The sequence below is a fragment of the Apteryx rowi genome, unplaced genomic scaffold (genome assembly GCF_003343035.1).
Source record: "Apteryx rowi isolate R43461 unplaced genomic scaffold, aptRow1 scaffold_7, whole genome shotgun sequence".
Classification (NCBI taxonomy): Eukaryota; Metazoa; Chordata; class Aves; order Apterygiformes; family Apterygidae; genus Apteryx; species Apteryx rowi.
Genome location: NW_020450982.1, coordinates 7,139,879 through 7,165,273, shown reverse-complemented (window position 1 = coordinate 7,165,273; position 25,395 = coordinate 7,139,879). Strand labels below are relative to the sequence as shown.

At 53.9% G+C, this 25,395-nt stretch overlaps 1 protein-coding gene across 12 annotated transcripts in view; it reads left to right on the top strand.

Annotated features, from left to right (window-relative positions):
• The window catches only part of SZT2 (SZT2, KICSTOR complex subunit), a 61,410-nt gene that overhangs the window by 23,049 nt on the left and 12,966 nt on the right, over nt 1-25,395 (top strand). For 8 of the 12 annotated variants that reach the window (XR_003256828.1, XR_003256826.1, XR_003256827.1 and 5 more), the window contains 39 exons: nt 774-887; nt 1,389-1,589; nt 1,709-1,821; nt 2,310-2,451; nt 3,001-3,165; nt 3,888-4,092; nt 4,314-4,426; nt 4,889-5,147; nt 6,609-6,774; nt 6,862-6,954; nt 7,148-7,229; nt 7,366-7,647; nt 7,998-8,136; nt 8,383-8,499; nt 8,617-8,680; nt 9,048-9,233; nt 9,304-9,642; nt 9,783-9,972; nt 10,368-10,442; nt 10,664-10,802; nt 11,047-11,167; nt 11,415-11,544; nt 11,661-11,813; nt 11,925-12,027; nt 12,370-12,487; nt 12,758-12,869; nt 13,328-13,446; nt 13,852-14,016; nt 14,623-14,707; nt 15,304-15,354; nt 18,231-18,419; nt 18,540-18,737; nt 19,098-19,267; nt 19,451-19,617; nt 20,010-20,107; nt 20,991-21,123; nt 21,238-21,365; nt 24,183-24,313; nt 24,856-25,038. Coding sequence is in view for 9 of the 12 variants with exons in the window: in XM_026086648.1 (XP_025942433.1) it covers nt 774-887; nt 1,389-1,589; nt 1,709-1,821; nt 2,310-2,451; nt 3,001-3,165; nt 3,888-4,092; nt 4,314-4,426; nt 4,889-5,147; nt 6,609-6,774; nt 6,862-6,954; nt 7,148-7,229; nt 7,366-7,647; nt 7,998-8,136; nt 8,383-8,499; nt 8,617-8,680; nt 9,048-9,233; nt 9,304-9,642; nt 9,783-9,972; nt 10,368-10,442; nt 10,664-10,802; nt 11,047-11,167; nt 11,415-11,544; nt 11,661-11,813; nt 11,925-12,027; nt 12,370-12,487; nt 12,758-12,869; nt 13,328-13,446; nt 13,852-14,016; nt 14,623-14,707; nt 15,304-15,354; nt 18,231-18,419; nt 18,540-18,737; nt 19,098-19,267; nt 19,451-19,617; nt 20,010-20,107; nt 20,991-21,123; nt 21,238-21,365; nt 24,183-24,313; nt 24,856-25,038 (5,738 nt within the window). In the remaining 3 variants the exon portion in view is untranslated. The remainder of the gene's footprint in view (nt 1-773; nt 888-1,388; nt 1,590-1,708; nt 1,822-2,309; nt 2,452-3,000; nt 3,166-3,887; nt 4,093-4,313; nt 4,427-4,888; nt 5,148-6,608; nt 6,775-6,861; nt 6,955-7,147; nt 7,230-7,365; nt 7,648-7,997; nt 8,137-8,382; nt 8,500-8,616; nt 8,681-9,047; nt 9,234-9,303; nt 9,643-9,782; nt 9,973-10,367; nt 10,443-10,663; nt 10,803-11,046; nt 11,168-11,414; nt 11,545-11,660; nt 11,814-11,924; nt 12,028-12,369; nt 12,488-12,757; nt 12,870-13,327; nt 13,447-13,851; nt 14,017-14,622; nt 14,708-15,303; nt 15,355-18,230; nt 18,420-18,539; nt 18,738-19,097; nt 19,268-19,450; nt 19,618-20,009; nt 20,108-20,990; nt 21,124-21,237; nt 21,366-24,182; nt 24,314-24,855; nt 25,039-25,395) is intronic. The other 4 variants (XM_026086644.1, XM_026086645.1, XM_026086647.1 and 1 more) reach the window with 4 other exon arrangements.

The following is a 25,395-nucleotide window of genomic DNA, read 5'->3' as shown; positions in this document are numbered from 1 at the left end:
CTCAATGTTGCTGCTATTTAAGCTTCTTGTCACTAGTTCACCCCATCCTAGATCTTGCTTGCATTGTGCTGGAAAGCACAGCAGGTTTTGACTCAGTTTGAGGGAGCCAGAATCATCCCAAAGGCTGAAGGAAGGACCTGAAGGAACCTTGTCAGATCATATCACTGGCATTGTGGGAGGGGGAGAGGGCCAGGAAAGTTCAGGGCATGGAGGACAGAGACTCTTTCCCTGAGAGAGAGTACAGGCAATGTCTGCAGGGATGTGCAGAGTCTGCTGGATGAGAGATCTCTCCTGAGAGCCAGGGTGGCCTTGTACTTGACTGCTCTGGTAACGTAGGCTGCTTCTGGCTCCCAGCACACTCATTGCTCTCCAGCTGCGTTTCCTGCAATACTGATGTAAAATGCTTTGTTCCCTGGCTGCCATGGGTCCCTCTCTGCTGCAGGCTGCCTGAGCTGTGTAAGACCTCGTGGCTCCCAGGCCATTCTTGTGTGAAGGTGGCAATAAGCCCATAAGACTCTTGCACCAAGATACCTCTCTGTAGGTAGCTCACAGCCTGCTGCACTCTATTCTGGGCTTTGACCTTCCCCACATTCACCCTTCTTGTTCCTCTGCCCACCTAAGAAGATCAAGCTGGGGCAGTGTTGCTGTGTACCTTCACTTGTGCTACCTGCACTGTGTTTAGGATTGGCACCACGCACATGGAGGTGAACCGAGGGGCAGGGCTCTATGTTGCAGTGCCAACAGGCATGTTATATTCCTGATTCTTGTTGTAGATCCAGACATGGGAGCTGGTTTCCGAGTACACGAGATCCCATTCCAGTTCAACCTCATGAAGCTGTTGCCAAGGTGCCAGCAGGTTGAAATGTTCTTCCTAATGCTGACAAAAGGTAAGTCACCACCCACCTCCTCTTGTCCTCCCTTTGTGAGGATGGACACCCTGTTCTTTGTGCATGTCTCCCTGGGAAGCAGGTGTGTGGGAGCTGCAGTACCCCCTAGCAGTAGCTCAGTGCTGTTTTTCCCATCTCTGTAGCCCCAGGGTTGTGTGGATATATTGATATTGCTGTCTTTCCTATGGTGATGTCAGTTTTGGAACAATTGCTTCTGTAAGCCTCAAACCTAGGTCAATGATCTATGTTGGTGGTTTCTTGTCTCTAGCCCCAAACATCTTCAGAACAGTTACAGTAGCAGGGTGAGTCAGTGCAGGGTAGCAAATGATGCTGGAACTGTGTGGCTTCCTCAGCATCCTCCAAGTCAGCCTTGCAGAGGTGCTGGAGAAAATTTCTGTCTGTGTGGAAGTGCCTCTTTGCAAAGGGCTGTCTCACAGGGGCCTGGGCAGGTGGTGGCTATGGAGATGCTGTCTCTGACGCTGCCATGGTTCTGTTTTGGAGCAGAGAATGAGGAGGTGACCAAGGACTCTTCGTTTGTGCCCAATGAAATGCTACTAAACCTCTTCCATGGCTGCCTGCAGCATGACCTCAGTGACCGGGAGATCCCCATGGCTGACACTGATCACATGGCTTTCATGGAGCAGGTTCTGCAGCGGGACCGTGATGGCCATCAGCCACCCTTCACGCTCCCTGTGATCCGGGGTAAGGGCTAGGATTGTGGCAGCAGGGGCACTGGGAGCTGGGGTATCTCAGTACCCTTGCTTTCAGATAACTTTCCTGGCTGATGTTTCTCAGGTTGGTTTCTCTGTGCTTCCTTTCAGAAGAAACCTTGAAAGCCTCTGGGACCCTAGAGCAGCAGGATGCTCCTGCATCCTATCACCTTGCTGGCAGCAATGGCACCAGGGATATGACTGGCTCCACAAGTACTCTGCAGGTACTGCTGTGCTGCTGCCCCTCTCTTGAGCTCCCTCTGAGGACAAAGCAGCTGCTGTTGAAGAGCAGGAAGATTTGCATAAGGGTTGACAACATTGAACAGCTGGTCCCCACGCTTGACAGCAGTTTGAGCTATAGCCTGCTGCTATAGCAGGCAGAGGCCTTGTAGGTATGTGGGCAGTTGCACTTGCTGTGGGCTTAGCCTGCTACAGCTCTGATGATGTGCTCCAAAGAGCTCAGAAAGCATGGGCAGTCATTGCCTGGAGGTCAAAAACAGCCCCAACAAGGCTGGGTCAGCAACCCCAGACTGTGTGCACGGTATTTCCTGGAGACAGGCTGTTCTGAGAATGGTGTTGGGGGTGGCCAGAGTGATTTCAGTGCTGTGTCAACCAACAGTCTTGGAGGAACTTCCTCTGTGTGGTTGCTAACTGCCCCAGGGTAGTCCTGTGCCATGTGCTATGAACTTATCTAGCTGTGCTCTTTCATCAGAGCCTGGGCAACGCAGAGCTGCCTGAGGACGATGTGACCCAGTGTGACACTGCCGGGCTCTTTCTCCCGCAGTGGCGATGCTATGCCAAGCTGGTCAACCCGCAGCACGTGTTCCTCACCTTTCTGCCAGCCACCTTCTCAGGTGAGGCTTGCTGTCAGGGAGAGGGAGAGGAAGCCATGGTGGAAGCACCTCCGCAGGGAAAGAGCAAAAGTAGAATCAGCTCTTCTTGGAAGGAAGGAAAACCGAGCAGCAGAGTCTAGGCCAAGCCTTTCTGCACCATATGGCCAGGCAGAGTGGCGTGAAAGGATGAATGTCTTGCTGTTCTCTCCCTGGATGTGATGCTGCCTGCTCATTGCTTCCAGGCAGGGGATGTGGCTCTGACTAGTTTGCTGGTTGTGGTCACTGGACCCTTTTCCCATGCGGAGTGCCTGGGGTTATTGAATGGAGCAAGGAGGCTACTAATGGTGTGGCCTGGGGAGAGTCCCTGCTTCTGGGCCCTGGGCCTGGCCTGTCTTCCCCTGCCTCATGGAGCTGCTGGTGGAGGCCACTAGGCTGTGGCTGGAGGCACTCTTTGGAGCTGTTCCCATGCACAGAGGTAGCTGGTATCTCTACCCTTTTGGGAATGTGTATGGAGGTATTAAACAGTTCTTGCTGGGCAGAGGGTGATTTTTTTTTTCCTTTTTCCTCCAGATGTACAGAAGTTGATGGCTTGTGGGTTGGACAAACCTCCAAAAGATGAGAGTCAAGCTGGAGCAGATACCCTGGGACCTGTCTGTGCAGAGCGAGGCATGGCTGAGGCTGAAGAAGGGGACACTGCAGCACCATTACCTACCCTCAGCATAACACCAGCCCATGGTACTGGCCTCAGAGCAGCACCTAGCTATTGCCCTCTGGCAAGGCCTRTTCTTGGCTATTCCTAAGCACACTAGCTCCTGCTGTTGGAAGGGCTGGGGTAACAGTGATAAGAAGCCACTACAGCCTATCAGCTTCTTTCTGGCAGTCAGCAGAGGCAGGATCAGGACAAGTGGGACATGAAAGCCTTGGCCAGCTTTCATGGGGTTATGGGGTGTGGATCTAATGTGATCTGACTGCTGCTCATGGCCCAGGGCCTGCTCCCTGTGGGCTGGGAAGTTGCAGGTTAGGGTTAGAGTCTACTGGGAACAGCAGTACTGGATTGCCCAGGACAGTAAGTGACCATCATGTGGTGATCCAGACTGGCATTACCAGCAGTGCATCACCTTAGGGAGAAGGGCACATGCAGTGTCTTGAGGTACCTGGGATTTGGTGGTGCAGCCCTGGTGCGTCAGCCAGACCTGCATTGGGGATGGACAGATGTGCTGCTGTGGAGGGTGGTGGTGGAGGTGAACACTCATGGCTGCCTGGGAAGGGCATCAGAATGGTTGAGGCACTGGGCTGGGCAGTTGGCCGCTGGGAGAGGAGAAGGGCCCTGGGGTTTGGGTGATGAGCACCCTTTAAAGCCAGTACCTGCATGTGGATGCTGCTGTGAGGGCTGTGACCCCTCAGGCCAGGAATGAGGAACCTATCAAAGGTTTTATTTGGAAYTGTTTCTTTTGCAGAAGTGGGCCGTGACTCTGGAGAACAGGGTGGCCCCTCACGGAGAGACGTACATATATCCTTCTGCCGCCAGAACTCGCAGCCTGAGCTAGGCGAGTGCCGCCGATTTCGCTGCCCCATCTACATCTACAGCTGCTCTATGGAGCTGTTGCGAGAGCAGCTTGTCAGCCCAAGGACACACCGTCCTCCCCGGGATATCTTTTTCAGGTAATACCAACCATACTTGATTCCTGGACAGAAAGCAAAAGAGCATCCCTAACAAAGAGACTGGCTATAGCCCTGCCTTGTTCTCTTGGCTTGGCCTTTCTAGCTCACAGCAGCCGCTGCCTGTGCATGCCCCAGTGCCCTGCTTTGCTGGTGCCAGTGCTTGTTTACAGTTTAAAATGTGCTTAACTGGTGCTGAAGGCTGCTTTGGCTCCTCTTTTCAGGTCCCAGTCTCTGGAGCGTCCTCCTACTGCCACTTGGCTAGACCACAAGCATAAGGAGTTGATGAGTTACTGCACACTGCTGCAGGAGCACTCCCACCAGTGCTACGTGAAAGGTGAGGAGCAGCGTGATGGGAACTGAGCCGGGGTTGGGGCTGGACCCTGGATCTTTCTTCCAAGAAAGCCATGTCTCATTTTTCCTGTGATCTTACACTGAGCAAGGAGTGGAGCTGGGGGACTGGTCTCCCACAGGGAGGGATTTAAATTAATGCACATTCCCTGTGGGCCTTGCACAGGCTGTTCCTGGACATGTGCCCTGCAGTGCTGTGGAGGGAGATTCCCTTCTGTGACCTTGTCTGTCACCTTCAAGGTGGCTGCTGGACGTGGGTCAGGCCTGGGCTAACACACGGCATTAGGCATCTTGGCTGAGTCTTGTCTCCCAACCCCTGCATTGACCCCAACCCAGTGCTGGGGCTTGGGTGAAGACTGTCTTTGCTGCATAGCATGTGACCTTTGTGTGACTCCCATGGGCTTACATCCTCGCAGTGGAGCACTCGAGCACAGTGTTTGATCCATAGGGCTGTTCAAGAGCCTTCAGCAGTCCCACAGCATCAGTTCCCAGGACCTGCTCACAGCCATGGACTACTGTGAGGAGCTGCTCCAAGAGATTGATATCACCAACTTTCTGTTGACGGTGTGCAGCCATGTACGCTCCTTTCGAGAAAGCCACCAACATTTCCAGATGCACCACAAGACTGCCAGCTTCCAAGTGGGCAGCATAGAGCAAGAGGAGGAGCAGAGCTCCAGGGAAAGGGGTGTCTTGGTCTCTGAATCCAGGTAGGGACCTATCTAGGTCTTGCTTTTGTTCTTAACATTGGTCTGGGATAGATTTCTTCAAGCATCCTCTGCTGCTTGCTGGAAGGAATGTTGTAGGACAGGGGTTAACAGAGCCACCTATAAGAGTAAGTATTTCCAGTAGGATACCCAGCTGGTACAGTGTCCTCAAGGACTTCTCCATTTTATGATCCCCAGTGACATGAATCCTTTATCTGACTCTTGCAGTCTTAGCTCACTACTGCTGAGTCTGGCCTGTGCTGGAGGGTATCCAACATTTTGTTTGCAAGTAACACTTGGGTTTGTTGTTTTTGGAGAAATTACTCATCTTCTCCTGCCTGACTCACTTGAGAATGCTATTGACTGGTGAAAATGATGGGTGATACCAAGTTTGTTATCTTTTCCTGATGAATAAAGTCTCAAGTTTTTGATTAAAACACTGGAAACACATTTACAAGAGAAATATCAAGGCAGAATTGGAATATGCTTGATACTAAGTTTCTATACTGCTATTGCTTAGGATATTTCTGAGGTTTGTGTTGCTTCTGGAAACTAAGCAGGAAATAATGCTCTGCCTCAGTGTGCTGTCTGTCRGAGAAACCCACTTCTTAGGTTGTTTGTCCCCTGATTGCACTTGATTATCCTTGATTCTTTATGTGAATTATACTAGCATTTGCTGGGAATCTCCAATCCTATATCCTCTTATATTGTAAGTCAGTGAGATGACGCTCTGATTTTGATGAGTGCTCAGTGTTTTGGAAGTCAGATGAAGTCTTTCTCAACTGCTGCTTTCCTGGAGGAAAACTGTGGAAACCTTTCTTTGTTTATAACATATTACAACTCACCTACCAAACGCAGACTGTATAAACAGGCCTGAAGGATGCATAGCTTCTGACCCATTGCTCCCAAATCTACTGCTCCTCCCACATCTGCCATCTGTATTACTAATTCCAGTACCTGAGAATTACTTTGTCCAACCTACGTTCCTCTCCCCAGATTGCTTTTTCTGAGTTTTCTGCCATGGAACTGCTGAGTGAGCACGGGTCTACGAGCTTCATGCTCTGCTCCGTGCTGCCAGGGTGTTAGGCATAGTATGTGCTATGAGATGCACTGAACTGGGTGCGGAGTTATTCAGATTGCTCCAGGACTGTCCCTGCACTCAGCCAATTGTCTCTGTTCCCTAAGGAGGGTGTAGCATGGTGTAGAGTACTTGGGCACAGGATCAACATGGTTAAACTGCCTCTGCCTGGCTTCAGACAGCCTGAGTGCTTATCTGGGTTAGCAGGTGGGAGGAGGGTTTTGGGGGCTGTAGGAGGGGGGGTTGTGGGTGACATGTAAATCACAGGGATGTTTAAAGAGAGGAGGTATGGGGAACTGGGAAGTGGGATGCTTGCAGGGTGGATAATGCATATAACTACTCCTTTTTCTCGATCTGCCTGTTTGACCTGTCCACAATCCTGTCAGTGCGGAAATGGAGGACTACAGTGAGCAGGACTCCCACAACATTGCTAGCCCCACAGAGGAGCCAAAGAGCAGTATGGGCACCAGTTGCTGTTCAGAGTTTCCTCTCTCACTGCTGGAAATTGGGCAGCCCTGTCAGGCTCACCCCGACTTGCATAAAATCATCCAGGTGAGGGATGTGGGGGCTCAACTTGGCTCCCTCAGGAGGGTGGAGTGGAGTGTGTGCCTCATGTTTGGGTTCTCATTTCTCTTTTAGGAAAAGTTCTTGGAAATCGGAAGTTTACATTTCAAGCCTGTGCCATCAAATCCTCACTACTTCTTCTACTGCCCACCGTCAGCCAAGAAAGAGGTAGGCACAGTGCTGCCCTGGCAAGGCACCTACTCCTTGTGGAGAATAGTGGCCTTGCTTGTCATCAGATCTGAACTTTGGACTGGCAGATCTCTGGGCAGACTGAGCAGCTGGGGAGTCCAGGGATGGTCTAGCTCACTGTCTGGTGTGGTTTTGGTACCTGCTTGCAGCACACTTCCTCTCTCCCTGTCAGGAGGAGGCATCTCGGGATCAGACAGACAGGAAAGGCAGTGAGGACATGGAGGGATCAGAGGCAGAACTGGCAGCTGAAGAAGGTAAAATCTGCTTGCTCTGCCCTGCAACAGAAAATATCTGTTATCCCACTGTGATAATACCTATCAGCCTGGCTTCCACTGTGTCTGAAGTGGTCTCTGGGGACCTGGTTTGCCAGTGGAGATCCTGTGTTTGCAGGAACTGTGTCTGGGTGCTGCATTGCCACAGAGAGTGACCCAGAGCTGGAGGTGGAGTATCGCGAGAAGCTGGAGCACGAGTTCCCAGACACAGATTCTCTCTCAGACTCCAACACAGTGAACCAGGATGATGACTCCTTCAGTGTGCTGGGAGGTGACTCGCTCAACGAGCAGGAGTTCCTGGAGCAGGAGATGCCCCCACTCTTTGTGCACCTCACCTGCTCAGTGAAGCTCCGCAGCCAGCACAGCTCCATGCCTGTGCAGTCCCTGCCCACTTGTCTAGGTGAGAGCAAACCTTGCTGTGGGGTAAAGGGGCAATAGGGCCCTCATCAGGTCCCTGCTGGGCAAGCAACCCTCGGAGCAGGCATGCTGTGTCCTGGATAGCTCCCTTTGGGCCAGCCCTCACTGTACTGGAGTCCCCAGTGTCTCCCAACATTGGATGAGAGCTCTTTCACCGGGCCTCCCAGTTCCTGTGGGTCAGGTCATAAAGGTTGTCCATTGTGAAGAATGGTGGCCTGTTCTGGTGTGCAGGCAGCCACCTCTTGCAGTCTCTGTACTTGCTGCCAGGCCAAAGTACATGTGTAAGCAGAGCAGTTTGTTGCATGATCTCCTTCATCTGGGATCTCTCCTCAGGGGAAGTCTTGGGCTGCCTGGAAAGCTGCCAGGGCTTGAACACCATTGACTTGGGGGACCTCTGTGTCACCCTGGACATCTTTGTGTTGACACTGCCCCTGGAGATAGAAGTTGTGAATGCAGACATTCTCCACAACAGGTAAGTTGGGAGAGGCCTAGCTGCTCAACCATCCTCTGCCTGCTCTTCCCAGCCAGGCGGGCTCCATGTACTGAGACTCTGGGGATTCTCCTCCTTGCAGAGCCTGCCACAGCCCTAAGAAAATTAAGATTTTTCCAAGATAGGCTCACCTTTTCTAGGGACCCCTACTCCCTCTCTGGAGCCTGTATCTGTCTCTCCTTCCTGGCTCAGAAGCTGATGCTTGGCCTACTTTCTCTCCTGTGGCAGATGCACCTCGGAGAGCAGTGTGTCCTTCACCCGTTCTCCAGGGCAGCCATCCTCTTTCCGCTCAGATGAGGATATCATGCACAACTTGGACCGGCTCCCATCCACAGGAGATGAGAGGTATGGCACTGTGGAGATAGCCAGCACCTCATGAGCTCTTTTTGCTGCTGAGGAGCTGCACTGAGGTGTCTGCATGAGCAAGAATGACTGGCTGGTTCTTCTTGTCCTCTCTCCTAGGCACCCTGCACTCTCCAACCTCCCTGGAGTGCACAGACAGGCTATTGAAGCCACCATGAATGAGGTAAGCCATGCCTTGCCTGCTTCTTGCTTCCAGCTGAAGCAACCTGGCCACAGCAGATTTGCTGCTCCACACTTTGCAGCCTGCTCCAGGCTGTAGCCTTCATCAGCTGAAGTGGTTTTCAAGCCTTGCTGGTGTCACACAGATCATTGGCCTTGTGCTGTCCAGAAGTGTGGGACTACCCTGACAAAATTCTTGCTGCAATTGGGGTGGGACYGAAGCCCTTCTCTTAGGGACAGTCAGAAGGGGATGAGGGACATAGGTGTTGAAAGGGATTGCCTTCTGGGTCTGCTGGGACTTGGGTTGGAATTGGGGCAGCCTTGCAAGTGCAGGTCACCTAGGTCTTGTTCTGTGTCCCTTCTCTTCTCAGATTCGCTGGCTCCTGGATGATGAGATTGTGTCTGCACTGCGCCACTCACAAGTCATCAGTGCTGCCATCCTGCACCGGGTTGCCACCCACATCTATAACTCCAAGGGGCGGCCCAGCTGCCACAGCGAAGTGGTGCTGCTTCAGTTTGTCTTTGGACCTGAGCACTCTCTCGAGAAGTTCAAGGAGGTAAAGATAGAGCCCTGAGGCAGTGCTGTGCCTTCAGCTAGGAGGGTGCTTATTCTTCCCTGTGTTGCAGGAGTTCAGGAGAATGGCTCTGCCAGGCTACGTGCTCAATGCAGAAGGCAGTGACTATCACTACATCTCTATCAGCCGCCTGCACTCCAGGCGGGCAGCCCCAAACCCTTTGGGGACACCCTGCTTACAGCAGCCAGCTGGAGGGGACACTAGGACAGCTCTGGGCCAGACAGGCCGAGAGGGGAGCAGTGAAGCTGAGRCAGAGAGCTCCGAGCTACCCCACGCAAGCTGTGTCCTCCCAGAGGAAGCCCGGGGTCTCTGGGAGTGGTCAGAGAGTGAGAGAAGCATTGTGCCGGACACAGGAAACCCTGTAGGTGGAGGCAACCACACACAGGATGAGGTGAGGGACACCAAGATGGTCTGCATGGTGAGAAGGGGTGGGACTTCTAGTAGGTGAAAGTGGAAGGATGCCGGAGGATGATGGGGCTTTTTTTAGCTCCTACTTTCTTGGTCACTCATGCAGCCCTGGTGTGTGTTCAGGTCCCAAGGGAAGCACTGAGCCTTGAGCAGAGCAGAGCATCTGGCCACGACTCCCTAGAGGAGGCAGCTCTGGAGACAACCATACAGTCCTTGCCATCCTCATCCTCAGAAAAGGGCAACAGTGAGAAATCACCATCAGTGACACCATCTGCAGCAAGCCTGGCTGACTCTGTAACCCAGGGCAGGGAAGGTAGGAGCTGTGAATGTGGGTGGGATGTTCCTCTGCCTCAGGAACAGAGTGTAAGGGAAGGGCCTAGCTTTGGCTGTAGCATACGAAACCTGACTGCTGCTCCTGCTCCAGTCCCTGAATACCAGAATCGGTGCCCAGGACTATAGGTCTCCTCTCCCTCGCCGGGGCCCTGGCCGTTTGCTGCTAAATGGTACCTAGGGTACAAGGCTATGCTGCTGCACTGATATCTCTAACGATGTGAAGTCTCTGGTGACCTCAGTAATATGTGGGTGAGCCACATTCCCAGTGCAGCCAGCATTGGCTAGTTGTTGTGTGATGTAGTACTTCTCCAGCACATAGAGTGTGTGAAGGGGCTTAGCAAGTGCTTTCATGATCAGCCCCTCTTCTCTTTGCAGGCTCCAGCAAGCAACGTCCCAGCCGGGTGCAGAGCCTAGTGTCAAGCCAGGGCAGCATGGACTCTGACCACCTGGGTGAGTCTCCTGTTGCAGGCCTCTGCTCTGCTGTTGCTCCCAGGGCAGGGTGACAGACAACGTGCGGCCAGACACTGGCAGCGCAGTAGCAGTGGGCAAGCATGTGGGACAGTGGGGTGACCCCAAGCTCTGAGGACAGGGCTTGTGAGCAGCTCTATCTCCCAGAGCCTGCTGTGCCCTGAGAGGAGGTGATCTGGGACTGAAGCAAGGATATGTTGCAGGTTATGATGGGGGAAGCAGTGACTCAGAGTATGAGGAGGCACTGATGAGCGACCAGGAAGCCAGGTGTCCCCTTATGCCGGATTTCTGGCTGATCATAAAAATCCAGCAGGACCGAGTGGAGGTCTATTATCACACACGGTAAGGAGGGTCCTCCTGCCTGGCTGTTGCTTCTCTGTACTAGGACCTTGTTGCCACTCTCTTGTCTCTGTGAATGAGGTCTCCTTCTTGCCCCGCGTGGGTGGGGAGCTGGCAGGATTAGACTTTGGTATTCCRTACAGGGAAAGCAGCCATCATTCCTGACTGCATACCTGCTCCCAGCATGCAGGGACAGGTGTCATTCAGGTGCCCTGCTGACCAGCCACTCTTTCCTCTTCCTGTAAAGCAGCCTGAGTGTGGAGAAGGCAGCAACAGCAGAGACGGGAGGGGAGCAGCCAGGGGAGTGCCAGAGTCTCAACCAGTTGGTGGTGAAGAAGATCAGTGAAATCTGCAGGGTCGTTAATCAGGTAACAAATCTGCAGAGGGCTGTGGCGGAGCTGCTGATCATGGAATAGCTTAGATGGGAAGGGCCCTCAGGAAATTATCTGGTCCAGGCCCTGCTCAGAGCAGGGCCCATGAAGCCAGTTCAGCTGCTGGAGCCCAAGTTTGGGATCAAAGTGGAAGGGGCCCAGTCTGGCCCTAAGCCCTCTCCCTTGCCATCTTCTTCTGTGGGCTGTGCAAGCAACAGATCCAATCCTTTCTCATTCTTTGCAGCGCTTGCTGCTGCAGGACCTGCATGACAGCCACGTGTGCAACTCATTGCTGGTGGCAGAGAGCGAGGAGGATATCTGGAAGAGTGAAACTCCCTACACCTCTTACAGGCAGCGTGCGTTGCCCACAGATGGTATGAGTGCTCCCCTTGACCGTGCCTCAGCAGCAGTTCTACTGCCTGCACATGAGTGATTGAAAAGACAGTGACTTGCATGCTGTGGCTCCAACTATGTGTTATCTTCTTTGTAGATTACTCTGTAGAGGAGAGCTACCAGCCCCGGGACTACCTGGCTGCCACCATGCAGTTCATGCCAGGGCACTTTGCTTGTGATGTGGTGTGGAGCACCCTCATCCATGTGCATTCACGGCTCAAGATGGGCCCCAACATGGGGGTCTCGCGAGGTACRTATAGTCCAGGATCCCCCTCAGGGTGGGTGTTGAGTGCCTTGCTTCTGGCTGGATTGGCACAACAGAGGGGTGTGTGGTGTAGCTAACATCCCATGTTGCCCACAGCTATCCAGGCACTTCGTTCAGTGCTCAACGCCTTCTCTGTGGTGAACAGGAAGAATATGTTTGTCTACCAGGAACGTGCCACTAAATCTGTCTTTTACCTCCGGTAAGAAGTCACCCTGACCCTGCCCTGCTGCATGTGTTACGCTACAGTGTGAGCTCCTCAGGGCAGAAAGCATCTGCCCAGTGTCAGGGACCCTCCTGTGACCCAAGCAGCAAATCTCTGATCTCTGAGTCAGTTACATCAAGCTAGGCCTTTCTTATTCTCCCTATGCCCAGCCTTTACCTGGGAGGAGACAGGATGATTTTCGTGAGGGAGTCAGCAATTTTTGCACAAACACCTTGTCATAAGTGCATGGGGAGGGCAAGAAGGGTATGGATTGTCTGCAAAGATATGATGCTGCTGACCTTGGGAATGGAGGCTGACATGTATTTCTCCTATATTCAGACTCACTGAAACCACCTACAGTGGGAAGGTGTGGGAAACAGAGAGCGTCCTTAGTCCCGCATCTCGTTCGCTGGCACTGACACGCAGCCAGGAGCCCATTTGCCCTGAGGATCTAATGGTGAGCCTGCTGCTCTGTGGGAGTAGGCGTGGGTCTCCCTGGGTGACAAGGGTACATGCCTGGAACAGAGAAGGGTGGGTATTTGGGCAGGGCAGAGATCTCAAGAGTTCCAGGAACCTGGATTTTATATATGGTAGGATTTATACTGTAGATGTTGGGAATGCGGCAGCAGTGGGTGGGTTCTGCCTGACCTTGCTGGCAGCCCTGAGCAATGTTGGATCTAAGATTCACGTGGAAACTGCTTCCATGTGGCTGTTTTTGCTTCTCCAGGGCTCTCGTTCATCTTTAGACACAGCCTCATGTCGCAGCGTGGACTCTGCCCGCCCTGTGGGACAGGTAGACAGGCACATCCAGCTGATGGTCCATGGTGTTGCCCCAGCAGGTAAGTGTTGCAGTGCCTAGCAGCAGATGAGTTGTACTGATGTAAAGCAGAGGAACGCAACTCCAGTCCCTACCCTCTTTGCTTGAAGAGCTTGAAGAGCAAAGTGGGTGTCTCCCTCCTTAGCAAGCTGCTGTTCCCTCGCCCAGAGCTGCTCTCCTTTCCACTGTGGTGGGATGTGAAGAAAGGACCCATGGCCCAGGATGAAAACTCCTGCAGGCCAAGTGGCTTATGCCAATTTTCTCTGTGCCAGACTGCTTCTCCTTTGCCTGCTCTGTCAGCAGTCTGGTGTGATCAAGTAACAGGTAGAAAAAGACACCTGAAGAAGTTGATGGTGGGGAAAGATGTTTTCCCTGTGGGAAGTATACAGAAGGGTAGTATATCCTGGGCAGGGAGGGATGACTGTAATCCTTGTTACCTAGTGGGATGAAAAGCTGCTCATGCCTCTGCTACCCTGTCAGGGCCTGAGATCACAGACGAGCTGGTGAAAGTGCTGCGCAGGCGCCTGGATGAGGCTACTCTGGATATCATCACTGTGATGCTGGTGCGGAACTGCAAGCTGACCCCAGCGGATGTGGAGGTACCTCCCCAGACAGCCATTCTGCCCGTCTCAGAGCCTGTAACACTTTCCTCCTTTTTGACTTGTCTCACCCTCTCCTGCCCCAGGAGAGGGAAGGCCRGGGCAGTCTGCTGTATCCCACTCCCAGGTCCAGTGCTGGCTTAGGCTAGTGTTCACCGAGGTGTATTCTGTGTGGGTGCCAGGGTAGGGAGGGATCCCCTCTGCTGGGGTTCACAGTATGGCAGGGCCTCCCTGTGATACCCCTGGAGTATCTGCCCACGTTTGTCAGGACATTGTGTATGGGCCTAGGTTCCGCAACCTGCGCTTTCCCTTTGCGCAGCCAGCTAGTGTAATTCGGACCAATATCAGAGCCCCAGAGCACACTCCTAGGTCTCAGCTGAGTATTAAAGCCTTCCTTCTGTGCAGTTTATCCAGCCACCTGGAACGCCACCCACAGAGGTCCTGCAGTTTGCACTGCCCCCCTCTGCCCTGCCTTGGCTGCATGCTGTGGCCTACTATCTGCGCCAGAACCTGCTCATCTTCCTGCACACCCCGAAGTACACGGACAGCAATGTGGAGCACCACTTCAAGGTGAGGAGGGCTGTGAGTGCGACAGAGGTCTGCCCAGCTTCCACCTGCTCCTGGGATCATTAGCTGGGGCAGCTCAGCCACCATGCTCCTGCCRCATAGTGGTAGGGATGAACTGACACCGAACACTGAAGCCTGGAGGAGTTTGGTGGGACTCGTGAGCTGTTCCTGTTTAGCCCACGTAAACTTGAACAGGCCTTGCTTTGACACAAGTGATCACTTGCTGTGCAAAAAATAGCAGCCACAAGCTCATGCCCAGAGTCTTCTCCAAGGAGGGTGTCTCTCTCTGCTGAGCCCCTTTTAAGGCTGAGCTTAGCTCCTTACATGGCTTCCTCAGATCTAAGGGCTGAAATGTCAGGATTAATACATTTGAGAGCGGCTATCCACCCCCTCAGCCTGGCCAGGTGAGTAGTGCCTTGTAACTCCAGACAGAGCTGTAGGAGGGTTCTGTCTGCCCAGCAGTGGCCAAGAATGTGCTAGCAAATGTTTTTTGAGAGTCTGGATTGCTTGCTACAGGCCTAGGGGTGAGCTCTGCATGTACGTGGACCTCTGTTTACAGTTAAGACAAGCACTCTAGTCCCTGTCACTGTTCTTCCTTGCTCTCCTTAGCACTACTTCCACARCAGTGGTAGCACCCCTGACCAGGATCTCTATTTGTACAACAAGCCGGGAGGCCAAGGCACTGGTGGCAAAGGTACTGTGCACAACTCTTCGCTGGAATGGGGCACGGGGCTGTGCATCAGAGAGCTGCTTTACCATGCTGGAGAACCTTGAATGGCAGAGAAGAGCCAGTGTCAGGGAAGTGTGTTCCTCCAGTGGCTGGGAGGTGGGCAGGGTGTGTGCTTGGGAGACCATGTGCCTTTKTACGTGTGGCAGAGTGGGGCTAAGGCTTCCTATGGAGCAACTTGCTGAGCTTGGCCTGTTGCTGTAAGAAGGATCCCTAGCCTGCGCTAGCTATTGGGCAAGATGCAGCTAGACCTCAGCAAGTATGAGGCACAGCAACTCGGTGGAGCTGAGGGTGAAGCCATGGGGCTGGAGGTGGGAGCAGGGACACATGCTGCAGGAGCTGTGCTGGGAAGGGATAGCTGGATGCTGTGCTTAACTGGGTGCTGGCTGTGGGGGCAGTGCCCTTGTCCTTTTTTGTGAGCTGCTGGAGGAAGGGTTGCATAGGGCCCATCCTGCAGCAGGCTGTCCTGTCATGTTGTATCCAGGCAACGTGGCCTGTCACCTGGCCATCGTGTCCTTTGTTGTGTCCCTCGTGCACTGTCTGAATGTTCTTCTGTTATGTAGGTACCATGTCGGACCTTGTGCACCATCTCTTTCCACTCTCCCACTTCCAAGGTAGCACCTGTGGCTCCGGGCATTGCTCTGGTTTCCTTTCCCATGCAGCTCCCTGGCCCTTCTGGTCCCTGCTATTCTTGTCTTCCTCATGTCGTGGCTTCAGCTCTGATTCCTCTGTGTGTGTGTGTGTGTGTTTGTGTCCCTGTTCAGCTAAGCCTCTTCTTCCTTGCTGGCTGCATAAATGAGCAAGGAGCTTCTGCTGCCCTAGGATGGCAGCTCTGCCGTCCCAGGTTGCTGCAGGCCAGTGTGCTGCCCTGTTAGCTTGCAAGCAGCAAACTGCAAAAATCTGCACCCTCTTTTCCCCTGAGTACAAACAGGCATCTCCTTCCTGAGGAAGACAAGGGTCATGATGTTTCAACTGTGGTTTCATGTTGCAGGGAGTAGCATCATAACTTTCCCAGTGGCTGTGTCCCAGGATAGCCAGTCCTGAGAGGCCACAGCCCAGTAAAGTGGGGCTCTTCACTCTTATCAGTGGCCAAACCCTGTCGAGAGAGATGTCTTAACCTCAGTTTAACACTGTGTAACACCATGTAAATGATAAAAGCAGCCAGCACTGAGGCCCTTGGGGACATTTTGCAGGTGCCCCAGTCTTTGGTGGTATCACTGTGATACTGAGGGGTGTAAGGGCTAGTACCTTGGGAGAGGTACTAGCACACAGCTGGTATCTTCTGTTGCCAAGGATCCTGCTATTTCTTACCTGCAATTTAGCAGTTGCATTTGTACTTCTCTGTGCTCCCATAAAGAGACCAGAAGCCTTGTTCCCTGCTTGGGGGAAGTGAGCCTTTCTGCTGGTAGGGCAGGGACAGCCATCGTCTCTGCGCTGTGGGACAGAGCCTGCTGCAGGGTGCTGTGTGCTCGGTGCTTGCTTGGCAAATTGTTTCTGTCTGGGGGAGCACGTGCAAACAAGACATCTACTCCTGTGGCTGCTGATCTAGCCTGCTTGAAAGCACTTCTGTGGGTGCTCCCTCTTGGGAGCATGCATCCCAGCAGGAGGAAGCTGTGAGATGCTGTGCTCAGTTGTCCTCACCTAAGATGGATTGAAGCAGAGCAGAGCTACAGGAATGGCTGTGATCTGCTGGAAAGGGGGAGGCTGAAGGGGCTCAGTGTGGGAGCTTATCCTGAGGAGAAGGGGGGAATGACTTCCACTTGGTCTGCAGTTACCTACATGAGGAAGAATCTGATGAACATTCACTGTTGTTCTGGTTGGCATGGGACTGACTGTCAAGCCAGACAGATGAGTTTGTGCTCCTTACTGTTTAAAGAAGACAATGTCCTTGGAAGAGCTCAGACTGGCTGTGATGTGAGGTGGATTTGCTGCTCTTGATACCACTGCATTGACACCCACATCCCAGAGAGGTGCCCTGCTGCAGTGAGAGGTTGCGTGAGGTGCTCTGCCCTTCTCCAAAGGGAAATGAGACTGGGTGGAATCCCAGTCCCCTTTACCATTGATATCTAGGAAATTACAAACTTCTCCATCATTTGCTGCATAAAGGGTTGTTCCTGTGCCTGTCTGGGGGAGAGTCATCAGACTAGCCACAGGCTGCTGTTCCCTTAGCAGCAAGGGTTGTGTCAGTGCTGGGGCTGGATTTATCGCAGCATAGAGAGAGCACCCATCTTTCACACTGTGCTGTGAATCTGGCCAGGTGTAGTTTGGTAGCTGTGCAGGAGCAGTGGTGTCTGATGTCACTCCCATTCTTGCTCCCTGCATGAGAAGGGACTGAGACTGGGCTTGGCAATGCCATGCTGGCTGGGCTCAGCTGGGGCCGAGGTTGCTCACACCTGGACATGTCATGGTTTGGCAGTGTTGGGGCAGTTTTGCCTTTCAGTTCTGTGAGTGCTTGCTTCATCAGTTGGGAGGTTTTGAAGGGGAGTGGGAGCATCTAGCTCCAGGTTACAGCATGGGGTTTGGACCTCACAACTCCGCACTACTGCTGCTTCCCTGGTGCCCTTACCAGCAAGTGGGGCATGGGGAGTGAGCTTCTATTTCTGCTGTCCAGGTGTGGAGCAAGAAGGTACATAGTGGACCGGGTGAGAGTTCTTGGGGCTTCTCCTGTTTGCATGGTCCAGGGTACACAGCACATGGGCTGCGAAGCGGGCACCCCGCTGCAGCTCTGTGCCTCCAGACTGCCCTGTTGTGCATGTGTGGGGCTTAGTATAGTGAGGCAGTAGGCAGGGCCTTAATTTTACTCTGCAACAACTGACGGCTAATACGAGGTGCTAGCCTGCTTTGTACCCCACCATGCTGGTAGGAGTGTGTGGTGGAGGCACCTAACCTTGTACAGGTGTGCAGTGGGAAAGGGGCTATGAAGGTAATCTGCAACAAGGTGTCATGTGTATAGTCTTCCTCCACAGGGACTTAATGTCCTGCATGGCCTGGAGAGGGTTGCTAGAGTGTATCTGGGCTCTGGCTGCACCCTGTCCCTTGAGAAAATAGGGATGGTGGGCCCCATCCTGTGGGGGATCACTCTGCATAAAGGGCCTACTGGAGTGAATAGAGATACTTCCCCGCCTGCCTGTGGGGCTGGACAATCAGAGAAGCTCCTGAAGAGCAAGGTGAAAGCTTGTTGTGATGCTGCAAGAGAGATGTTCTTGGGGTGACAGGAATACTGCACCGAACACACCATGCTTCTTACCCTGGCTCCCCATAGGCACAGCTAGCCTCTTCTCCCCTGGCTGCGTCCCCTCCTGTGGGCCCTGCCTGCCTGCTGCCTGCGTGTGCCCATGGAACTGTGCAACTTTGCAGCTCAAGTGGCAACAGGATGATCCCAAGTCCTAGTGCGCAGGTGCTGGGTGACCACCCACGCTGCTGTGTCGGCCATAGGCAGGGCTTATTGGGGTGCGCCCAGCACTGGGCTGACAGAGGCTCTTCCTTTTAGGGATCGCGTGCATTGCCCTGACATTTGTGGATGAGAACGGCAGCCCCACCTCACTGCCCCATGGGGAGAGGCCTGACCCTTTGAAGTTGCCTTCCTCCTCACCTGTTGTGGGCCTGCTGCAGGACACCGACTTTGAGAGCCTCACTGCAGTTAGCCAGCACCAGCCAGAGACAGGCACCCTGCATTCAGGTACGGAGCGAAACAGGCTGCAAGCTGCTGATGCGCCACTGCCTCTGCATTCCCTGGGGCTCCTGCGGGGGCTGCCAAAAGTGGGGAGCAGAGCAATGCAGTACTGCTCTTTCACCGCAGAGCCCTGTGTGCTGGTGCGCCTGGATATCTGGGAAAAGGGGAACATTAGCCTGCTGCAGCTGTCTGAGAAGCTGCGCGGAGCCCTGCGCCATGCTCTCTGTGATGCCGTCATGGAGTTCCTCGTGCTGCCGGCCCCGCTCTGCGTGGAGGTCGCCTGCCCTCTGGGCGCCACGGACCTGGAGGAGCTGGGCTCTGCAGGTGAGAGCACGGATGGGATAGCTGCCCCAGCCCCCCAGCAGGCCTTGCCTGCAGGATCTGGGCCTGTGCCGAGGAGGACTCGTGGCTGGGAGGCTTGGGGGCTCAGTAGGAGGGAAGCCACTCTCTCCTGTGCACGCTGTGCTGCGTGATGTCTCGGGACAGAAGCATCATAGAAAACAGGGCTGGAAGAGACCTTTAAAGGTCTGTCCCTGCTCCCCAGGATAAGGATGGACTTCATTGCCAAGGGCTTGCTTCTCTCCAGCCAGGGTCTGGCCAGCCACAGTGGCATATGCAGGGGCATGGGTGGATGAACAGCACAGCAGGGGAGACTGCGGAGTCTGATTTGCACCGTCTCCACAGGAGGCCTTAGGAGGACCATGTCAGAGACCAAGGGCCTGGCCATGGCTGCTGGCGGGGCTGGCAAGGGCTGTCCTCCATCCTTGCACTTCACCTCTACCCCTTCGTCCAGCCCCGGGGAGCCCGTCACACCCACGAGCAAGCTGGGACGCCGCAGCTTCTGGGACATGCTGGTAACCTTCCTGAGGGATGGAGGGGAAGCAGGGCCTGGAGGCCCCTGTGGTGCATCAGGCTGGGAGGAACGGAGAGCAGGGAGCTGGCTGGGGCAGGGAGGCCAGACTGGGAGTGGGGGATGTGAGAGCAGGGTGCCAGTTGGGCAGCGGATGTTCAGAGGCTTAAAGACTCCTTCTCCCTAGAGCAAGGCAGAGTCCTCGGAGCTGGGCAGCCCCAAGACTACTGATGACATTGTGCTGGAGCGGCCAGAAGAGGCTCGCACACGGCGGCGGCACAAGACTGAGAGCGTCAAGCAGCACCTGAGCCAGGATCGGGCCACAGCCACAGCTGAACTGGAACAGGCACAGAGGCAAGCACATCCTCTGGGCCAGGCAGTGGGGGTGCTGCTCCCCTTTGCCTGCCATACAGCGCTCCTCAGCCTGACATCCTGCTTACTCTGTATGCATCTTATCCCTCTGGACCATGTCCCTTTTCCTTGCTGTTTCTCCCTTACACAGTTAGTTAGGCGTCTTGATCCTTTTGCTAGGGTGCTGCTGGGAGCACTGCTGGTTCTCCCTGCCAGACACCCCTCTCTCTAGACTGTGGGGCCCTACGCAACACCTGATGTCCTTGAGGTACTAAGCTTGAGGGCTGTAACAACCCAAAAAGGGCGCACTGCCCTGGTGACAAGAAGGGACTGTTCCACCTTTGTGCCTTTGTCACTGCAGGCTTTGACCTGGTGTTTCCCTTTCTTCCCTCCAGGCGCCGAGCCTGTCAGTTGGAGGAAGGGGATGTAGGTACCATGCACCCACTCTTCAATCAAACCTGCCAGCAGTGGATGGCATTCATGAACCACCTTGGTATGTACCTCAGGCCCCTGCTCCTCTGCATGGGCTGGGGATGGGCCCTTCTCCCCTGAGCTCTGAGGGCAAGTCCTCTTATGGCACTGACCACCCTCCTTCATCTGCTGCTGATCTCTGCCTAGTTGTGTACCCTGTCTCTGCCCAAACCCCACAAGAGTCCCATTGGCTTCAGGGCCAGCATCATCATTACAAAGCCCTGGCAGGAGTCCTGACATGTGTCTGTGCAGCTCAACAAATCTACTAAAGCCTACGGTTGCATCTGCTGTGCTCAAAGTCCAGGGCTTGCTGGACTTGGCTGCAGCTGCTGTGGAGGTGGACCCCTGCGGCAGCTGCAGTAACTGTAGAGCTCCAGATGTAGCAGGGATGAGTGTTCGAGCTCTTGTAACATACTCTGGAGCTGTGGAGCTATGTGGGAGGCGGAAGGGAGGAGGAGAAGGAGGAGGAGGTAGGCAGCAAACCAGAGGAAGGATGCCCTTCGTGGAGGGGTTGGGGTATGTGTGGCTGCCCCCTTGCTGCCTTCTGGGTACCTCTCACCTCTGTGTTTGCTCTCACACCTCCTGCTGGCAGGTAGAGCTGTGCCTGTGACAGGGAAATGAAAAAAGGGTGAGGGAATGAAGTGCCATGCTCAGGGCCTTCAGGGAGCTTGGTCCAGGTCCTGATTCATGGGCCAGAACCTGAAACCAGGGGATATTTTAGCCCCTGTCTCTTCCTCCTCCTCCTCCTCCATGTACAGTCCTAGTTCTCCAGCTCTCCCTGCCTCAGAGTCAGGCAAGGCAGGAGCTTGCAGTGGCAGCTCCCTTTGCTCTCTCCACTGCCCAGGTGGACAGGGCTTGGCTCTGGGGCAGTTTGGTGCCTGTCCTAGGGTACTTCTTCCATGCAGGGTGCCCATCGGTGCAGCAGTGCTCAGTGGAGATTGTGTCCCGTTTCCTCTTGTCCTCCATCCTGGTGGAAGTGGTGAGCCTGGTCACTGCCCTGGCAAGCGACACCGCTGTCAAGGTGTTTGAGCGTATCTGGTGAGTTGTGCAGCTTGTAGGGGGCTGTTTAGGACCAGCAAACACTGATCGGCTGCGACAGCCTCTACTCCTATGTCTCTGCTTGTCAGCTGTCTTCGGTGCTCTCCTTTGCAGTTGCCATCGGGGCACCGCCTTCCTGCCCTATAAACCTGGCCAGAGCGCCAGCCCTCGCCCCGCAGCCGTCAGACACTTCATTCTGTTGGGTCGCAACTTCCACCAGTGGCGTTGCAGCACCGAGCAGGGTGAGTACCTGGCCGAGGTCTGTGGGGCTGGGTGCTGAGGGCTTTTGAGGTTGGGAGATATGTGGGCAGGGTGCTCCTCTGTGCTTGGAGAGATTGTCTGTGACTGGAGGTGGGCAATAGGTTGTCTGTTGTCAGCTCTTGTGTCCTTATTCTCAGATATTCTCGGATTCTTTGCTCTTATTCTCAGATTTGGTTATGATTCTGCCTCTTTCAAGGCATTCTTCAAGGGTTTTCCTAGAGATATTTTGGACTTTGGGAAAGATCAGGAACTGCATCCTATCTACCTGTCAGTGCACAGCCTTCCCAGAAGGAGTAGTCTCTGTCTTCCTGTCAGCCTGTCTTTCTCTAGACATGCCTCGTAGCCCCCTCTTTGAGAGGAGACGTTGCTCCAGCATGGTTGTGCTCTGCTTGKAAAGCATGGCTCACCTCTTTGGGTAGTACTGGTGCCACGCAGGCATGCAGCCTCAAACAGGGTGTGGCTTTCACCTGTCTCTCCTTGCCAAACATTACTGGTGTATTGTCTGTCAAGGGGCTTTTCCTTGGCTCCTCACAAGGAGCACTGAGGGCCCTTCAAGTCTCTTAGGCCATGGCTGGCTTGGATCCACTGTGTCTACCACCTACTTGGTGTTCCTTTCAGTCCAGGTGGACTGAAGTGAGTGAGGGTGCTCTATTTTTTGTGCTTCAGCCTAGAGGCACAAAAATTGTCCATCTTCCCCTTCCATGTGGTGGGGAGGAACTTCTATTTCAGAAATAAATGAAAAAGGCTCAGCCCAAAATTTGTCCACACTGGAGCAATATTAGCCCTTAACCTGTTGGTCACATTTAACTAAAAGACCCTGCTGATGGTACCTTGCAGCTCCCATCCCTTGGTATGGATGAAGTGAGTATGTTCCCGTATGCTAGTCCTTTCCAATACCGCTTGGACTTGGGAAGTCCTGGGGAGTAGTGAACTCTCAGCATGTGGCACCATGGGTTCAGCTTGGGCCTTCTGGGAAAGCTGTTTGAATCATCTGTCCCACCTGTGAGGTGCTTATAGGTGTCCTGGCAACAGCCCGACATCCTGACCTGTTGACTTGGTCTTTCACAAGACAGCCTCAGCCCGTATATCAGTAGAAGTGTACAGAGCAAGCCCCTCCTTTGGGCACGGCTCGGGGGAGCTGTGCATGCAGAGAACAGCAGAATGAGGCACTTCTCACTGCAAGTGCTTGGGGCTCAGCAGAGCTGGGTCTTTGTTTTGTTTGGGACCGGTGCATGGGACCAGAACAAGAATGTCCCTGTCCCCAAACTGTTGTGCTCTGCTCACTCCTCAGAGGCTTTTTTGGGAACTTAGTGAAGACAAGCTGACCTCTCACAGCCTGGAAACCAGTGTGGCCTGCACTCCTGGGTGCTATCTCATACCTTACTGCTCTCTCTTGGCAGGGCACAGCAGAGTTGAAGATAGGCTTGTCTGGAGTGTAGCTACATGAGGTGGGGGACTGGGCTGCCCTGCTGGGAAATGTTGAGCTGGAGATGCTCAGGGACACACACTGTTGTGATCCCTTCCTCTCCCATGCCTAGGCTGGGTCCCAGGACAGGTAGCGCCTGGCTTGCCTGGTCCAGCAAAGTTGGGTGCTGCTCCTTCTGGGAAGCTAACGTTGTCTCTACCTGCAGACAGCAGTGAGGAGGAGCAGCCAGTTCTGCCTGCTTGTAGGTTCAGACGTAAGTCCCTGTTCAGCATGGTGCTGTTGGAGTGACAGGCTTGAGCAATTGCTGCTCCAAAACCTGTAGCAAAATGGCTTGGCTGTGGAAGGGCTCCAGGTGGTGATGCTGTGGCAGGACTCACCATGCACAACCATAGTCAGGTCTAATCTGATTGCTCTAGGGCTTTTCTAACACCAAAGCTGCAGCACTGAGAAGTCTGCAACTGGCAGATGGGCTGTACTCTTCTCTGTTCAGTTTAGCTTCACGACTGTCTGCATGGTGCTAACGCTTGGGATGTTTTGTGGGATGGGAGAGATTAAAAATGTCCTGGGGCCATGCTATATCTTCTGCTTTTCCTGCTTTTTTTAGAAGAGCAAGGCCAAAGCCAAGGTGGACAGTGTAGTGAGTTACTTGAAACTGCCCATCCAGTAGCAAGGATGGGCCTTTGAGTTAACAGGTGGTACAGGGAATGATGGAAATAATTTAAGAAAAGGGAAAAAGCAGAAGCCAAAGATGTTATCTAGGAAGCTGGGATTTATTCAGATCCCAGCATATTTAGGCACACAAGAAGTGACCTGGGGAGAGCACAGATCTCAGTGAATGCCAACTACAACCTGTAATCACAATGTAGACCCCCTTTTCAAATGGGCCRAGCTTGCTTTCCTGTCCCCAGCAGTCCCATTTGGAGGCTGTTCCACACAGTCACCAACAACGAGAAACTTCCTTATAGTTTTGAGCACCAACTGCATCTGTTTCATAGTGTCCATATCTCTGCAAATGGTACTGCAGAGGAGACGTCTCTTGTAGCTGTGTCACGGTAACAAATAGGCCGTTGGGGAGACGATAGTAGGCCATGCCAAGAAATGGGTGACGATAGCCCCTTAGCTCTTGGAATAGCCTCAGGTAGGACTAGCTGGGGCAGAAAAGCCGCATAGCTTTGAATATGACCAAGAGGTCTTGGGCAGTCTATGTGATAGCAGGCCTGGTGCAGGTCAGGATCTGTCCCATGTTCTTTTGAGAGTGGTGAACTGAACAGTACTATTCAGGCATGAGGTCCTGTCGTGCTGCCTCAGTGGTGTGTGGGATGTAATAGCAGGATGAATTGGTACCAAGAATATTAACTCTAGCTTCTTCCAGCTCACAAAGGCCTTCAGCGCTTTGAGGCCATGGAATTCAGCTCGGCAGAGAGAGGGTCTGACCCAAGCCTCTCTGGGCGAGACCTGGCGCCCCGGCAGAGGTTCCTCTTCATAGAGATTGTTGACAAAAAGGTAACAACTGTGCGTGTGTGATATTGTCTCCTTAAAGCCAGGCTGTTCCTGACTGGCCTGGGGCTGAGAAGACAAGGGACAGAGCACTGCTGCAGGCAGCTGGCCTCCCCCAGGCTGGCGCCTGCTAAGCAGCTGAGCAGGTCGTCCCTGCTCATGCTGCAAGCAGAGCTGGGGCTCCCTGCAGTGCTGTGGGGAGTGCTGGGGAGGCAGCAGCCCTCTCTGCCACTGATTCCAGCCACCCAACTGTGGATTGTTATTGCCCTTTCCTCCCATAGCAAGGCCCGTGGAGACATGCAGTATCTGCCACGGCAGCCTAGGTACTCGTGCTGCCTGGTACAGGAAGCACCACCGTGCACAGCTGTGGCTATTAACAGGGATGTTGCCAATGAGCTGTTGCAACTATCCTAGTCCCAGCCTYGCTGTGTGAAACAAGCTGGAGCTGCAGCAAGTACCACCCAGAGCACCTGGCTCAGCCTGTGTCACTGTGCAGGCCCTCTCTGAGCAGACCCTTCACCCTCCCTTCTCCTCCTCTCTCCCACCAGCTGACGCTCTACRCTTACAACTGGTCCCCAGACCTGGGGGCCAACCTGAACTGCTCACTCACTCGCCTGCTGCAATGGCAGAATGCTCGGTCTCACATTGTGCACTGCCTGCTCAGCCAGAAACTGGGACTCTTTCACCACTACTGCTTCATGGACACACCATGGCACGAGGACAGCAAGCAGGTAGGGCACCCTGCCAGGCAGGGCAGGCCTTTCCCCCTCATGGGTGGCCTGTCCTGGCAGCTCTGTGGTCTGAGGGAGGCTCCAGACACTTTGTGCTTTTGCATGCTAGTTGGCAAGGCATCCCCAGGTGCTCACAAGTCCGCCTGTGGCCATGCCCACCCAGGCTGCTCCTGTCTGCTTTAGGAGACAGCCAGTGGCAGAGAGGGATACAGGCTCTGCTGTTGCCAGCACTTGTATGTGACTGGAATATTTAGGGTGGACAAGGCTGCAGAATGGGCTTTCTGCTGCACACTATGGCCATACTGGACAGAGGCCTGCTCAGGGCTTTGGGCATGGTCTGCTCTCCTCAGTGCTGGT